Source organism: Octopus bimaculoides, chromosome 2 (genome assembly GCF_046866305.1).
Source record: "Octopus bimaculoides isolate indiv1 chromosome 2, ASM4686630v1, whole genome shotgun sequence".
NCBI lineage: Eukaryota > Metazoa > Mollusca > Cephalopoda > Octopoda > Octopodidae > Octopus > Octopus bimaculoides.
In genome coordinates this window covers 33,658,881-33,677,393 of record NC_142929.1, presented here as the reverse complement: position 1 = coordinate 33,677,393, position 18,513 = coordinate 33,658,881, and the positions used below count along the sequence as shown (strand labels likewise).

General features: G+C 37.3%; 1 protein-coding gene across 50 annotated transcripts in view; it reads left to right on the top strand.

Annotated features, from left to right (window-relative positions):
* LOC106868006 (uncharacterized) overlaps positions 1–18,513 on the top strand; it is a 553,573-nt gene that overhangs the window by 472,968 nt on the left and 62,092 nt on the right. For all 50 annotated transcript variants that reach the window (XM_089342694.1, XM_089342659.1, XM_052976095.2 and 47 more), the window contains 3 exons: positions 842–902; positions 1,641–1,702; positions 7,725–7,753. In XM_089342694.1, the coding sequence (XP_089198820.1) occupies positions 842–902; positions 1,641–1,702; positions 7,725–7,753 (152 nt within the window). The remainder of the gene's footprint in view (positions 1–841; positions 903–1,640; positions 1,703–7,724; positions 7,754–18,513) is intronic.

The following is an 18,513-nucleotide window of genomic DNA, read 5'->3' as shown; positions in this document are numbered from 1 at the left end:
ATTTTTTTACCTATGAATCCCTTTAATTCCTATTATACTTGGGTGGACTCTCATAGCCATTCGATGTTTTAAAAAATCCTATATTTATATTTTTAGAATTTAATATTGTTAGGAATTCTATAAAAAAAAAAGTTTAAATATTTTGTGTATTGTAAAAGCATAACCAATTTATTGCTCATAAATTTTTACAACAAAATGTGTTATGGACCCTGAAGGGTCATATGGACCCCAGTTGAGAACCACTGCTTTCAACTGTTGGACAATTAAAAATAAGGGATAAGAATAGTTACAATCCAGAAGACTAGTAAAATTTACAGTTTGTGATAAAATGAGCCTATCTCACTTAAAATACAATTGGAGTATGCAAGAATTTTTATTTCTGAATAACTTGAAACTTTAATCTGTCTTATATTTTTTTTATTAACATTTCAATTTTCATCTTTTCATTTTTGTTTAACATAGTATATAGGAATGGTTAAGTTCTGCATGGTATCGGTTGCCTAGACCCTGAACTGCCAAATGCCCCAATCTCTGCAAAGTAGAAATAATTCTCTACTGCAAGCAAAAAGAGGCATAAAAAAATTGATTTGTGATTTTCATTGCTTTTAGTTCTGAGTTCAACTCCTTTTTGAAGAGTGGGTGGCATTTGATAAACTAACTTGCCTCAGGTATCACACTATGGGGATAAAATTTTCAGTGGTGTCCTAATGGGTTATAAGAAACTCCATAACTTGAACTTATATCATTTATAATATTTGAAAATGGAGGAGGTAAACTATATTTTGTTTATAGAATTGTCAGCTATTGTAAATAAAATATCCCTTTTCAATTCTTTCAACAGGCAACACTTCAAGAAGGCAGCAATCATGGTCTTCGAGAAAAGCAGTATCCAAGTGCTCCGGGTTAGTTTCCATTATATGCTGTAATTTTTGTTACATTTCATTTCATTTATGAATCTTTATGCTGCATTTCTTCCAGTTTTATGGTCTCAGATCAAATTTCACTGAGGTTGACTTTGTCTTTCATCTTTTGGGGGTCAATAAAATAAGAACCAGTCAAACACTGGGGTTGATGCAATTCCCCCTGCGGAATAATTTCAGATATGTCTCATTGGACTAGCCTCTGTTCTTTGAAGGCAACTTTTTTTTTTTCATCTTCTATTCTTGGCTCCTGTAATCTTAATCATTAATAATAAAAGTATTAGCTCTATATGCTCATTGGATTTCATTTTAACTCAGCAGAATGCCAAATTCTGTTCAAAATGTTGACATTTTGAATTGGCAGTTACATTTCTTTGGGGAAAAGTAGATCTATGAGTTTATCCTGATCTATATAACTCTATACAATAACTTACTGATTACTGCTACACTCTTTATTTCTTATATTTTAGATAAATAACATTATTGTTTCATAAATATTAATACTGGAATTCAAATAGACTTGTTTAATTAGTCAATCCCCCCCCCCCCCCCCAAGAAGTCTTTCTCATCTATTAGCATTAAAAGTATGATGAAATTATTTTATAAGTTTTAAATGATTTTTAAAAATTCAAAATGTAAAACAGTTACTAATTTTTTGCCTTATTAGTGACTATGTGTATTTCTTGTGTAATAATTAACTTTTCTGTTTTCTCATTCCAGTCCAATCTACCAAATTTTTGGATAGTTCAAAACGATCTTCTTCAGCTCCTGTCTGGTCACTGGTAAATTTGCTTTTATATCCAATCTTATGTTCGTACTGAGTATATTATTGTATATCAAGGTGATGCATTAAATATGAACCAACAAAGCTTACATATATGTAGAATACCAATAAAATAACTATAACCCACAGACATCTTCGAATGATGTTTATTGTAGATGGTAACACTTCAAGAATACTTGGATCAGTGATCCTTAAGAAATATAAATCAAAGAGAGTGGGGGGGGGGGCTGCACCACTGCTTGACAACTAGTGTCAATGTGTTTATATCCCTGTAACTTAATGGCTCAGCAAAAGAGACTGATAGAGTAAGTACCATGCTTCAAAAAAGTAAGGACTGAGACCGATGCATTCAACTGAAATTTCAAGGTCCCAGCACAGCCATGGTCAAATGACAAACAAGTAAAAGATGAAAGTTATACGATATGCCCATTCCAAAGACAATAAGGGATGATTTGGTTGCCATTTATAACTCTCAGGTCATTCTGGCAAATCCAAGATTGATTTAATGTATTATTCAGTCAGTCTTTCATGAACCTTAGGACTTAAGCCGGATCTTAACCCAGTTCCCATGGCATATGACTGAGATTACAACACTCCCCACTGAACAGGATGCTGGTCCATCACAGGATTAACTTCCCAGCTATTGCTGGAACTCCTTTACAGTTGAGTGGACTGCTCAGAAACACAATACACTGCCTGGTTCAGGAATCAAAACCACAATCTTTATGACAGTGAGTGTAACACCCTAACCACTAGGCTACACACAATGTATTATTAGCAGATTTTTGTTTAGGCTGAATGCAGTGCCTCCAAGTGTTCTGTGTTTTACTTTCTTGTTTGTCTTCTATTCTACAATGAAACCTCTCAATCTCATAAAGGAATCTAATGTGATTGCATGGCCTGCTGGATTTAGTAGCCAAATCTTCCTCAGATCACATCATATCATCTGAAAAAAAAAAAAAGTAGGTGGGTAATGGTTTAGGTTGTTGTGTATGCTTGTTAGTTCTGTTGGTAGTCATAGCTGTAGCTGGCCATATAGATTTGGTTTGAATACTATAGTTGTTATTTCATATATATTTTTGATTGTGTACATCTAAATCCACTGTTTGGCACTTATAGGGTTACTGATACTGCTGAAATGTTTGTGTTTTTGTGCTTTATTTCTTCTTAATCTGGACTGCACAGAATTAGTAGTACTATAGGCTTTGTGGAGTTGGATGCACCTGGTGCTTTTGTAGAGACTGGGATTATGTGAATTAAAGCTTTCTGCCGAGACAAACTCGCATATCAAGGTGGTCTTTCATCGTGATTGGTTTTCTTTCATCATCAGTGGTTTTCTTTCATCATGTGTAGTCTGTGTGCAACCCATGATAATGCGAAGTGTTGTATTTTTATATTCTTTGTAGTTTATTGTAACTTGTGAAGACCTAGAGGCCCAACCAAATCTGACATCTGACGTAATATATATCATATTGTTCTTTGCTAAATGTGATATGCCTGTGGATGCTTTTAGAGAGAGAGAGAGTGTGCATGTGTATGTTTTATCTTGTCTTCTTACTTCATGTTTGTATGTATTACTTTGCCTTCTTGTGTGTGTGTGTGTGTGTGTGTGTGTGTGTGTGTGTGTGTGTGTGTGTGTGTGAATACTGAAGGTAATTCCTAATATTTCGTCTTCTATGCCTGTAGTATGTTTCTGTTGCTGAGTATGCTAGTTGTATTGTTTTTTTTTTATATTGCTGTTAAGAAGAGAGAGAAGGTGGTTTTGCTAAGTGCTTCTTTTAGTCTATTTGTCTAGAGCAGGTATCTAGGTGGTTGCTGTAGGGATGGAATAGTTATGTAGCTGTGTCTGTGCAGCTACTAAGATTATTGTGGTAGATGTGGCATGTGCCAGAGTTAGAATATGCTCTAAACAAGTTGAGTTTGTGGCCTAGTTACTATTTTTAGTTGTGATTTAATTTTGTTCAGTTATGTGACTAATGCTTTTTTAGAATAGACTCAATACAATCTCATTTCCCTTATTATTCAATTTATGCAAGAACTTATTATTATGGCAAGGTATTATAAACAAAATTAGTTAGCTAACTTACCAACTTTTTGGTACGACAGCTGTGGTGGGATAACAGAAGTAGTGGAACTGAATTAAATACAATGCAGTATCATATCTCTTTATGTTCTGAGTTGACTTTGCCTCTCATCCCTCTTGTTTTGTGATTACAAGTACCTGTTATATACTGGGAGTGAGTGCAATTTGCTACATTACATATCTTCCCTGCTCTTTTGTAATCTTGTACCACAGTTGTAAATTATGATAGGATTCTGTGATGGCTGTGAAAGTGAGTTCCTGATGAGCAGTCTATCCATGGCTTGGTTTTTGATTCCTGCTTGTTGCTACTACTCTGTCAAAGCCTTAATATGAAATCATGATTTTTTTTTTGATTTTTGCTTTCTTCCTAGATTATGAATATTAATTTATACTGATTCCTTTCTTCCACACAATATCATTTCCTGTAGTGATGGTGGTATGATAGATTGATTGCAAAAGGGTGAAATGTGAAGTTGAAACTCTTTGTAATTTCAGAAAAGGAGTTAAGGCTGAAACACTTGCAAGAACAGGGCTTCGTCTCTGTAAACCTTCTACTGATCAATTCTCCTGAAATTATGTAGTATTCTGATACATTTCTCCAGTCAGTTTTTAGGTCAGAATTAAGATGAGAAGAGGTCAGGGTGAAGAAGAACATCTAAGAAATAAATACCCAAGGAAGGTCAGGAAAGAAGCACTAGTAGCTGCTCATCTGACCTATATTTCATTTATTATATATATTTATTTATTAATTTGTTGCGCTATACCTACCTATCTTACCCCTTTATACTACTCATTCTTTTGACCACCACGGGGGTACTGATATTTAGTCATTGACATAAAACACTATTTATCACTCTACTACTTCACATTCTTCTTAAACGACTCTAGATTGCTTTTCTGGACCCCATAGATAAATAAACAGTGGTTTTAGTTCATATTTGGCTTGGCGGATTAATTTATTTAACTCCTGAATATTTTTCCTTGAATTTTGAAAGACATCTAAGAATACTTGGTTTTAGTATTTCTGTATTACCTGTAGGAGAAGCTCCACTGCCTGGTTGGTTACACCAAAAGCTGGTTGTCTTGTTACCAATCATATGACATGTTACCAAGTCATATGACTGGTAACAACTCCAGTATTACACAAAACTAAATAAGTTAACATATCAATGACCTTTCATGTACTGAAATAATTTGGTCATTCTGCTCTGTGGTGTCTGATATAACACAAATTTTTGACCAATTTGGTAAGGTTTTATGAAGATTAATCGAATATTTTGTCTTTATTTCGCTTTCATTTTTCTCCGTAAATGATGGTGAAAATATTTTGGATTTTTAAAAAATTCCTATTTTGTGATATTGTTCAATGATTGTGCTTTATATAATATAAAACACTTGTTAACTGTTTTGTCTTAATCCCGCCCAAAATAAACTTGACTTTCATCTCAACATTGAAAGGAAAGTTAACACCTGCTCTAATAATTTATGTAGAAAGTGACAACAAAGGGAGCATTTACCTTGTTGTTTGACATTGTAGAAATAACCGCCAGATCATCTTCAGATCATATTAACTGTTTGAAAAAAATAACACCATAACATAACTCCGGATATAATGTACCCGGGTAACCCCACCTCCAGAAACAGTTAGAGGTATAGAAGATTGTCACAGTCTGTTTGAGCAGTTGATTTGGGACAAAACAACATTCTCCTGCAGATATTCAAATTTGTAAAGCTAGTCACCCATTGTAATATGGCCAAGCTGATGTAACACAATTAAGTTCAAATGAGACATGACATCCTTCAAGTTGCTGTCATTTAGTCACAAGTGAGCCATGATTGAATAGACATACAGTCGAAGATATTCCAACTGTGACCATCCTGGTTGGTGTACCTATTATGTCTTCTCTTCTCCTTTTTTTCCCCTTTTTCAAGTAGGGTGTGATTTCAGAGAGATTTTGCCACTGTTTTCACTAGACTGACTATGTCATGTAAAATTTTTAAAACTTCCAAGTGTTTCATCATCATCATCATCATCATCATCATAATCATTTGACATCTGTTTTCCATGCTGGCATGGGTTGGAGGGTTTGACAAGGGCTGGTTAGGCAGAAGACCGCATCAGGCTTCATTGTCTGTTTTGGCATGTTTTTTTTTTACAGCTGCATGCCTTTCTTAATACCAACCACTTCATAGAGTGGACTGAGTGCTTTTTACATGGCACCAGCACCATTTGATATACTTATTTTGTTCAATGATATGTAGTGCAATATATTTTTAGAAACTGCGAGCTACAAATTTTTAAGAGGAGGAAGATTTAGATTGTGAGACATTCATACCCTTTTCAAGATCATCATCATCATCATGGCTGCCGCAACAAAGTCCACCTGCCACATTTGTCAGTCCATCATCACTGCCTTGAAATTATTAAACAGGCTATACAAGGATGCTACACAAAGATGCTATGAATGGCCCTACATGCGTAAATGGTAACAACATATGACAAATGAATGCCTTTATGGAGACCTGCCAGAAGTTAGTGAGATGATCAGGCAAAGATGGCTGTGACTATCTGGTTGCTGTGTGTGCCACCTTGAAGTGGAAGCATCCAAATTAGTTTTGTGGAATCCATTACATGTTGATGTAAGAAGAGGAAAATGTCGTCACACTTACATCGACAACTTGATTGCAGACACTGGTCTGGAATGTATTTAAGAGTATTAAGAATTGAATGCAACTTGTGAACTTGAGCTTTTGGATCATATTCTTGTATTACGTTACTTGATTATGAAGAAACTATATTCATATTATTTGCAAGTCTCAACTGCAACCATTATACTACACATTTGGATTCAATATACAAATTATCAAAGCTTCCTGTTTTTTTCCAAACAAGGTAATATTTTCCCCTAGGCCAGACATGTTTTTCATGGAAAATTGGAAATGAACAGTATCACTTATATGACACTGATGCTCATTTATAACCATCACTTGATGTCTAGACAAGGGTGTACACACTCACACGCAATGGGCTTTCCTCAGTTAATCCACCCACAAGGCCCCAATTGGCCCAGGGCCACAGTAGGAGACATCTTTTCCTCTCATATATTTACATTCAGTAACATTTTTTTATTAACATCAACCCACTGGTTGCTAAGTTTTTCTGATTTTTGTTTTTTTAGACACTTTAAAAAAAAAAATCAAAACTTTCTTTGTAAAATAGCTGCCAATCACTCTTTTGTGGAAACTTATTCGATGATATGATTGATAAGTTAATGATACATAAGGCTTTGGAGTTGATAACCTGCATGAAAATATCTATTTCTTCCATGCATACCTTAGTGTCTGACATTGACTGATGTGATTTTTCATGAAGTGACTTGGAAGAAAGATTACCTGAAGAATGGTTGCAAAGGTGGCAGCAGCACTGGTACTTCTGCCACCACCACCACCACCACCACCACCACTACCACCACCACCACCACCACCACTACCACCATTACTACTAGTACTACTACATGTCTTGTAGAATACTTCATGGGGTATTTTCTTTTGGCCCTATTCATTATATATATGTGTGTGTGTGTGTGTGGTTACTTCTATGCCTAACTGAAGTAGAAACATTTCATTGATAAGATCTAATAAGATTGAAATACCCACTGCTTTCTCCAGTTGACTAAAAACTAGATCTCCTCCTAACAGCATTATCATTATTTTCCAAAAATTTGGTCGAGTTCAATAAGCTTAACTCCCTTGCTTGCAAATTTATTTTACATTTTTTCTAACATTTTGATCATGTTTAGGTAGAGATTTTGACTTGTAATTTGAATGTGGCTCAAATAATTAAGGTTTTGAATATAATGTTAAATATGTGAGGCCCTGCTGTAAATTGAATTAATATTGTTTATTTATTGTTTCTTCTGTTGTTTTTCTTCTTCAGGAGGGAAATCTCTCACAGACATGGCCAGAGTAAGTATGCAAACTACTGATTCTGTTTTTGTTGCTGTTTATATAACAGTTTCTAGTATTGGCAGAAAGCCATACATTATTTAATCAGTCCTACTACTTAATCGATACGTATTCTATTGACCTTGTAAGAATGGAAGGCAAAGTCAACCTTGAAAAATTTTTTATTTAGGAATGTAAAAAGCTGCAGCTGATGGCACATTACCATTTCTGTCAGCCACTCTTTCTGTTATTACAATGACAAGTAAAGTGTAGTGGAAATGATAAAGGATTGCATTGGATATCAGGCTGTATCTTTGCTACATCAAAATTTTGCATTCTCAGCTTTCTAAGATTGACATTGCCTTTTATCCCACAAGAATTCTCACAACTTGTCCGAGTAGGACACTAGACAATTCAGTACGTTCTAGTGTTTTCTCTGCTTCAAATCTGTTGCATATTTAACCTTTTAGCATTCAGATTACTCTGTCAAATTTAATACTTATTTATTCACATTGTTTTGAATTAATCATGCATTATCTTTTAGATTTAATATTTCAATAATGTACTTGTATATTTTTAGAATGATATTGTAGGGTAGGTGTGGGAGCCTGGATCTGGCCAGTTTGAACATAAAACATAGAATATTTGGGCCAGATATGGCTGTTTTAGATGCTAAAGGGTTAAAAAGAACTAGCATGTAATTTTTAAAAGGTATTATGTAGTTAGTGTTAGCACTAACAAAACATTAGGGTTGTTCTTTTAAGGAATTTTTATCAGTTTGATAACAGTTCTCTTATGAATTCGAGCATTGAGAGTGTGATAACCTGAAATTCTAGTGATGGAATATGCTTTCTCTGTTAGTGTTGTGTTCATCATCATCATCGTTTAACGTCCGCTTTCCATGCTAGCATGGGTTGGACGATTTGACTGAGGACTGGTGAAACCGGATGGCAACACCAGGCTCCAGTCTAATTTGGCAGAGTTTCTACAGCTGGATGCCCTTCCTAACGCCAACCACTCAGAGAGTGTAGTGGGTGCTTTTACGTGTCACCCGCACGAAAACGGCCACGCTCGAAATGGTGTCTTTTATGTGCCACCCGCACAAGCCAGTCCAGGGGCACTGGCAACGATCTCGCTCGAAAATCCTACGGGAGCCAGTCAGGCGGTACTGGCAACGGCCACGCTCAAAATGGTGCATCTCGTGTGCCACCCGCACAATAACCAGTCCAGGGGCACTGGCAACGATCTTACTTGGCTTGCCGGGTCTTCTCACGCACAGCACATTTCCAAAGGTCTCGGTCAGTAGTCATCGCCTCGGTGAGGCCCAATGTACAAAGGTCTTGCCTCACCACCTCAGCCCAGGTCTTCCTGGGCCTACCTCTTCCACGGGTTCCCTCAACTGTTAGGGTGTGGCACTTTTTCACGCAGCTGTCCTCATCCATTCTCACCACATGTCCATACCAGCGCAATCGTCTCTCTTGCACACCACAACTGATTCTTCTAATGTTCAGCTTTTCTCTCAAGATACTTACACTCTGACGGGTATTCACATTGACATTACACATCCAACGGAGCATACTGGCTTCATTCCTTGCGAGCTTACGTATGTCCTCAGCAGTTACAGCCCATGTTTCACTGCCATGTAGCATGGCTGTTCGTACGCATGCGTCATACAATCTGCCTTTTACTCTGAGTGAGAGTCCCTTTGTCGCCAGCAGGGGTAAGAGCTCTCTAAACTTTGCCCAGGCTATTCTTATTCTAGCAGCTACACTTTCAGCGCACCCACCCCCACTACTAACATGGTCGCCCAGATAGCGGAAGCTATCGACTACCTCTAGTTTTTCACCCTGGAATGAGATAGAAGTTGTTTCCTGTTTGTTTACAGTCTTTATTGCACCTGGACATCTGCCACAAACAAAAACTAACTTGCTAGTTAACCTGCCTTTGATGTTGCTGCACCTCTTATGTGTCCATAGCTTGCACCGGGTACATCTTATAGAGTTACTACCTACTCCTTTTCTACATACTGAGCAGGGCCATCTACTTGAAGGGGTTTGTGTTTTATCTACCTTCCTACTTATTAGGATTTTGGTTTTAGCTAGGTTGACTCTAAGACCCTTCAATTCTAGACCTTGCTTCCACACTAGAAACTTCTCCTCTAGTTCTGATAGTGACTCCGCAATTAGGGCAAGGTCATCAGCATAGAGGAGCTCCCAGGGGCAACCTGTCTTGAACTCCTCTGTGATTGCCTGGGGGACTATGGTAAATAAGAGGGGGCTGAGGACGGAACCTTGGTGGACCCCTACCTCTACCCGGAATTCATTGCTGTACTCATTTCCAACCCTCACCTTACTGGCAGCATCTCTGTACATGGCTCGCACAGCTCTCACTAACCATTCTTCTATCCCAAGTTTCCTCATTGACCACCAGATAAGGGATCGGGGGACCCTGTCAAAGGCTTTCTCCATGTCAACGAAAGCCAGGTACAGAGGTTTATCCTTAGCTAGGTATTTCTCCTGCAACTGTCTCACTAGAAATAAGGCATCAGTAGTGCTTTTACCTGGCACGAACCCAAACTGCATCTCATCTAAATTGATTCGCTCCCTAATTAGTTGGGCTATGACCCTCTCTGTAACTTTCATAACCTGATCTAACAGCTTGATGCCTCTGTAATTATTTGTATCTAAAGCGTCACCTTTACCTTTGTAGCAGTTGACTATGATGCTGCTACACCAGTCATTGGGTATGACTCCTTCGTGTATCACCTGGTTCGTAATACGGGTGACTAGGCTATAGCCAACACTGCCAGATATTTTGAGCATCTCTGCAGTGATTCCTGATGGGCCGGGGGCTTTCCCGGTCTTCATACTCTTAATTGCTTTATCTACCCTGGTATTATCAACTCGGATAGCTGGTCCCTCTATTGGGTCGACATACGGCAGGCTCTCTTTTTCCCATTCATTCTCTTTATTAAGCAATCTATCGTAGTGGCATCTCCAGACCTCTTTCTTTGCATCCTCATTTAGTGCAAGCGTACCATCATCCATGCGAACACATTTCTCTCCTACAACATCACTATTCTCTCTCCTACACTGTCTTGCAACACGAAATACCTCGAGTCTTTGGTCCTCACGGTGCAGAACATTGGCAAATTTTTCCTTATCTGCTTCCCCTCTGGCTAAATAAACCTGTCGCCTAGCCTCCCTTCTGGCACATTGGTACAATTCCCTGCTACCACCGTTCTTCCAGTCCTTCCAAGCCTGTTTCTTTTGTCTAATAGCCCTGTCTACCTCCTTGTTCCACCACCACGTTACTCTGGGTCGGGAGGGGACCTTACACCACCCACAAATCTGGTCGGTGGCTTTCAACAGGTTGTCCCGCAGAAATCTCCAATTGTCTTCCACGTTGTATGATGCTATATCCCCTTCTATTTCGTTAAATGCTTCAAGTAACTTGTCTCTAAGTCTCTGTCCGTTTTCAGGGTCTTTAAGCTTCCACACCCTTCTCCTCCAAGCCTGTCTAATTCTGGGCACCCATTTTGCCTTGATCCCAAAGTCGCTAACTACTAATCTATGTTGTGGGGTACATTCTTCGCCAGGGTAGGTTTTGGCATTTATAAGCCGCCCTCTTTCCCTATTTCTGGCGAGGATGTAGTCGATTTGGCTAGAGTGTCTGCCGGAGTGGTAGGTGACTAGGTGACTGGCAGGTTTCCTGAAGTTGGTATTGCAGACCATAAGATCGGTTGCATCACAGAACTCCAGCAGTCTGGTTCCCTCCTCGTTGCGGGAACCGAAGCCATAGCCTCCATGTATGCCATGGAAGCCTCCAGCACGACGTCCGACATGACCGTTGAAGTCTCCAGCCACAAAGAGAAGGTCCCTGTCACTCGTCGACGAGGTAGTTTGCAAGAGGGTGTCATAGAATTGGTCTTTCAGACCATCTGGTAGCCCCGGTTGAGGTGCATAGGCTGAGATGACAGTAGCTAATCTATGATGAAGCACTAGTCTGATCTTAAGTACTCTGTCACTTACTCTAACGACCTCGATTACCTTATCCACCCATTTCTCCGCTAGAAGTATTCCTACGCCCCTGACCCCGTCAGTGTTCCCTGCCCAGAAAATCTTGTACCTGTGTTCTTTGCCTGTGAGGAACCTCGCAGAACCTCCTCTCCATCTTACTTCCTGGATGCAGCACATATCTACGCGTCTCCGTTCAAGCATCTCAACAATTTCACCAGATCTACCTTTCAGCGTGCCGACGTTGTGTTTAATAATTTCATTTGTATTATTTTTATCAAAATGTTACAATAAGAAATGCAGTTTCAAGTTGTCTTATATATGCTGAAATGGAAACCAAGCATTGTAGTCAAACGTCTCAAATAATTGTTAATCATATTTGGGCTTTAGTTATAAGGCAGGAACAAACAGGAAGAAAGAATCATATGAAAATATGATACTAATACTTATAGAAATTAAGTTGAATTTAGTCAAGTAGATTTTTAAAAAAATAAAATTTCAGGAAATATAGCATGAGTATATTGAAAATAAACCTCAGTTCTAAAAAAGACAGTTAAACAATTAAAATTTTCTGGGTATGGCTTTGGGGTTGCCGAGCTCAAATTTATCTGTAGTTTTTGTTTAACTCGGTTTATTAAGCTAAAAATATTTGCCACTCTCATTTAACAATTGAGATATATTTACAATTTGAAAAAAAAAAAAAGAAATTACTGTTATGTTTGTAAAATGGGCAAGACCTATTAATTCTTCAACATTCTCTGTTGAAAGAAAGTTTCACTTTCAGTTTGACTTTTGTATGGTGTAGTAGTACAAAGGATATTCATTTGTAAAAACAATTCTTTCTTGAATCAGTGTTAGCTTTTTAAATCTGTCTGAAAAAGTTATAATGGCTGTTAAAGCTAGGAACTTTGAGGATCACCATGATATACTTGATATTTAATGGATATACACTAAAAGGTAACATTGAGTAAACTTTATATATTCCAGGCACAAAGGCCCTGCTTCTGATAGTGGATTTTTGAGCTTGGAATCTATAGATGTTACTCAACTTTCCCTTTCTGCATTGTTAGAAACTCTCCTTCATTACTTCTTGTTTTACTTCTGCATCACAATGCTATTAGCAAACTGTAATGCTCTTCTTACATTAAGTAGTTGAGAGATGGACTATTGTCTTTTTATAGTACTTCAGTTCCACCTCTTAAGTTGGAGATCACATGTTTCTCTTCAGGATACATAAAACTTATATTACTCATACTTGACTATACACTTAGCAGTACGACTTAGCTGATAAGTTTTATTCCAAAATATATGTTGACTATTGCTTCCTACCTGGTGTGTTTTGACTCAGTAAATTCAAACTAGTTTGCTTGATTGTTTTGTGAGTTATGTAAATGATTCCCAAACCACAATAGGTATTTTTTTATTCTTTTGTTAGTGTTCATGTTTAGTTTCACTTTCCTGAAATGGTTGTTTTATGGAAGCTTTCTCATGTTGCATAAAGATGGTAAACAACTTCTTTTTAAAGTGATATGAAGTACAGTTTGATGCTCAATTGATTTCGAACATTGAAGTTGATCAGATAATGATAAATAAATAGAGAAAATTAGGTTGTACCTGCATTTACCTTTCATATATTTTAATCCTTTAGCATTTAAACTGATCAAATCCAATCTCTCACACCTCCCCTACAATGTCATTCTAAAAATATGCAATCACAACATCGAAATCTTAAAGCTACAAGACAAGGCAGGATTAATTCAAAACAATGGGAATAAATTAGCTTTATATTTCACAAAGAAATGTGAATTCTAAAGGGTTAAAAAATCATATTGTCTAGGGGTTTATACAGTTGCATCTATTATCAGCAGTTTTGCTAGTTTTCTCTTGATTAGTTTAATTTGAACTCGTTTACCTATAGACTTCATAGCAACTAAACTGTAAATGATATTGTTTTTATCATCAGTGCTGAAATCTTTCAGTTAATTAACATCTTGTTTATTAAACTATTGTATTAGTCCATCCTTGAGCACTATATATATACATGCACAATCAACCATTTTTTACCTCTCATAATATCATAGTAGTGAAGAATATAACAGGTTCTGTTGAATGATCTCTGCTGTACTGGGTGGTTTATATATATATATATATATATATATATATATACATACATACATACATACATACACACACACACACACACACACACACACACACACACACACATATGACCAAGTTTGTAATAAAATGGATGATAGACTATAGGAGTGGTTTAAGATATGTTGTCAGGCAGGAATAGGTAGCTTGAGTATTATTATTTTGTTTTTATGAGCTTGGTTTTGTCCTTTACTTGTAGGTCATTTAGACCCTGCTTTCTATCTCTTGGTTTTGCCAATAATAATGATTGTATTGATCAGTTTTGTTGGTAGTGGGAGATTGTTACCTTTGTAGACGTCTTTCACTAACAAATGCAGCCGTTGTCTCTTGTTACTATTACAACATTTCTCATTAGAAAGAAAAAAAAGCCGGCTGCTACACATGCTGCTCTGTAAACTGTTGTATGGGAGAGGATGTTTTCATAAATGTTATTGTTTGGTTGTTATTGAGAATGTTTTATATGTTGTAATCGCAATTCTGTAGTTGGTTTTCAGTTGGACTTTTTCTAACGTGTCATTTCAATTTGTATTTCTGCTTTTTGAATTATTTCCGTTCATATTCATTCATTATTTATTGAAATGTTAAATTAACGCTTTCATAGCTTTGGGTTTTTATGAGAGTAGTACAGCACAAGTTGTAAAACAACTGTTGTGATGGGTTTTTTTTACATTTAAGCAGAATATGTTTGATAGGGTTGTTTCCTATTGTACTTTTAGAGGAAAAAACAGGACCTCTTTGTTGCAGGTCATTTAGTCCCTGCTTTCTATGAGTCTTTGAAATGAAGAACATTTGTCCTTGTTGAGAATTTACATACATGCACGCGTGCGCGCGCTTGCACACACATATACATTGAACCTACTTTATGTCACTGAGATTTGAAAAAGGAGATAAATTGAAATAATGAGAAATAGATTATGCAGTGCAGCAGAAAGATATACTCCACAGTGTATGTGTTTATAGTAAATGTGGATCTTATTTAACCAAACATATGGTGTTTCTTTTCATGTTTAAATTATTAATAGCTATTGTTTTATTTGTGCCGAGAACAAAAATACTTTGAAATATGTTAATGTTGCTTAGTTTAGTTACTAATTTATTTATGAACTAAATCATCATTGTTATTGATAGTGTTAGTAAATCAAAAAAGTTGGACAGCAAGGGTTTGCATTTTGAGTCTAATGACATATGAGGGAATTTAGCCCCTCATGTATCATGTGTCATTAGAAAGGAATTGGTAATGCAAGTAATATGTGCAATTCTATTTCATTATCCGTAAACTTAACAGTTAAGTTTTTGTTGTCGTAAGACTGTTTTCAACTTATCTTTCTGTTACAATGTTGTATACTTAATAAACATTAGGAAAATGATAAATTATGTATTTAAAAAAAAAAGGAAGCTTTTAGTGAATTAAATTTGCAACTTCATTATGATTTCTACCTGCTACAGTTTTATGTCAGCATTATTAAATCCTCTGAGAGTAAAAACATTCTGAAGTCTGTAATTCAAAACTTGCTGATTCTTTTTTTTTTTTTTGTAGTGGGATTTTGGGATTTTTGTTTATTGCTTAGTTAGGAAAGTCAGTACCCAAGACTCTTTTCCAGATCCTTCACTGCTGGTGATGAGGGAGAAAGAAAAGTTGTTATCTGTAGACTGGAGACTTAGCTCAATAGCTTGCAATAGATTGGACTTGGCTAAAGACCTCCACACACCAGGTGAATGTGTTAAACTGGGTTAAATCTACCACCCAAAATTAAGAATGGACTTAGTGATGAGCTTCTACACAGTTTCCTTCCAACAAATTTCACTCATACAGCTTCAGTGAAAGTCCCATGCCTAAAGTGCTGCTCATTGGGATTAAACCCCAAGTGACATGGTATCAGAGCGAATTTCTTAACCACACAGCTATGCCTGTAACCTCAGTATGTAAACTTGTTACTGATTCCAGTAATAATAAAATAGAGTTCTCAATGAATTATAGCAATTAAAATATGTCTGTGGTAAATGTAAAACAAGATTTAGCTCTGGTTCTTCAGAGTTTCTCTAAGTTGAGGTGGTATTCAAAACGAAAATGAAAATATGTGGGAAATAACTCTGTAATTTTTTTTTAATGACGTGACTTGTGATTGGCCATAATATTCTAATTAGACAAAGCATGATTAGAATCTACAGATTCCTAATTGTCATCCATAAAAATAATTACCTGACTTGACATCTTTTGACTATACTTACTACCCTGCTAAGAGTTAATGTCAACAGCTCGAAATAACTGGTAAAATACCCTTATAAATATTATTCTCTTACCTGAAGAAGACATCAGTGAAAGAAATCACTAAAAAGATAAATAGATAATGTACATGGCTGTATGTGGTGTTTGTTTAAAGTGGTCTTAAGTATCTTCAAAGTTTTACTTGTATTTAGCAATTTTAGTTTACCTTACACTTCATTCAGATTTTCAATTCCCATTATTTATTTGTTTTTGTTTCAATCTATCTTGTAAGATTGACATGTAAAATCATTTTATTTCCTTTGCTTATTTACTCAAGTTTGTGTTAATGGCTCCAGTTGGTCTTCTTATACATACATATTGCTTTCAAGTGACAGCAGTTACAGTGTTGTAGAGGATGTGAATGATCAGTGAGACAATCTTACTTGATATAAGCTAGATCTTTTTTTTTTATTGCCGATGAAATTAATTTTTGTTGCTGTTCCCTGACAAGAAATAGTTTCAGATCATTATTCTTACCTTTTGCTAATTTATTTTCTTAGCTGTTGCTTAGTTACTGAACTATAATAACAGTAAATCAATGTTTTATGTACTTAACAAAAATCTCATTACTGGTTCTTAAACTGCTTTCTTTTTTTTTTTTTTTTTTTTGGTTTTAGAATTTGTGCGTGTTTGTGTGAGAAACTAAATATTCATGTGTATAAGTCATATTTCCTTTACGTTGACAGCAATCAATGATACATTCTTTAGTGTTAAAGATGGTTTCTCTATTAAAAGACATATATTTATAAAAATTAGATACACAGGTGTAGGTGTGGATGTGTGGTTATGGAACTTGCTTCTTAGTCCTGTGGTTTTGGGTTTAATTCCATTGCATGGCAACTTAAGCAAGTGTCTTCTATTATAGTCCCAGGCCAACCAAAGCCCATTGAGAAGAGCCCATTGTGTGTGTGTACATGCACACACATGTATATATCTATGTGTCTTCGTATTATATTTCTTCCTCACCAATGCTTTTTAACTGGTGTTGATTTGTATACCACCTTGTACTGTAATTAGCAGTTCAACAAAAGAGACTGATAAAACAAATAGGTACCGGACTTTCAAAAAATAAGTACTGGGCTTGATTTGTTCAGCTAAACCCTTCAAGGTTATGGCAAAGCATGGTTGCAGTCCAATCTTTTATACACTCAAAGAGGAAGCTTTTGAATTCTAATTGATTTTATATTATGGAATTTTTTGAACAAAATAAACTGGCTGCTGGTTGTTGTTGTTGTTGTTGTTGTTGTTCTGGTTTAGCCCTTGGTCTGCTTGAAGGTATTCGACCTGTTAGCACCCTGACTTTTTTGGGGAAATCTAGGCATACTTTGAGTTTTTCTTTCTCCTGAGTTGGTAGGATGTGATTTATAGCAGTCATGGTGAAACTGACGCCCGTGGGACTTTCTGAATGGCATGCCTAACAAAAAATTACTGCCAATTCTTTTAGTAGCATGGCCTGGCTGATGACAAAAGATGTTTCATGTGGTCTACATCTTGAAAAAGGTTGCCCGCACCTGAGTTATCGCAAAGCAAGAACCGCATGGTAGCTATCTCTCGGTGGCAGATTTGATCAAAGATATTTCAGCCAAGACAATGAAAACTCAGGAGCTCATTATTCTATGTATTCTTTTCTAAGACAATGAAATATAATTTGAGGGAGATTCTACTGTTTTTTCTAGCATGTTAATTGACCACAAAGAGGATCCTTGTTGGCTCAGCTACTAACTTGTATTATGTTGGGGGTGTTGGGATAAACAAAACCTATCTGGGAATTATTCAAGATGACAAAGAGAAGAGTTTTGTAACAACACACAAGCTTGTTTACATTCACTAATGGTGAGGCAAACACAAGGCAGCAATGTTATCAGCAGGAGCTGTTAAACAGAAGTACGAATGTGATAAGGTCATTTCAGAAGTACTTTTCCTCTTCAATCTAATACACACACACACACGCACGCACGCACGCACGCACGCACGCACGCACGCACGCACGCACGCACGCACGCACGCACGCACGCACGCACGCACGCACGCACGCACGCACGCACGCACGCACGCACGCACGCACGCACGCACGCACGCACGCACGCACGCACGCACGCACGCACGCACGCACGCACGCACGCACGCACGCACGCACGCACGCACGCACGCACGCACGCACGCACGCACGCACGCACGCACGCACGCACGCACGCACGCACGCACGCACGCACGCACGCACGCACGCACGCACGCACGCACGCACGCACGCACGCACGCACGCACGCACGCACGCACGCACGCACGCACGCACGCACGCACGCACGCACGCACGCACGCACGCACGCACGCACGCACGCACG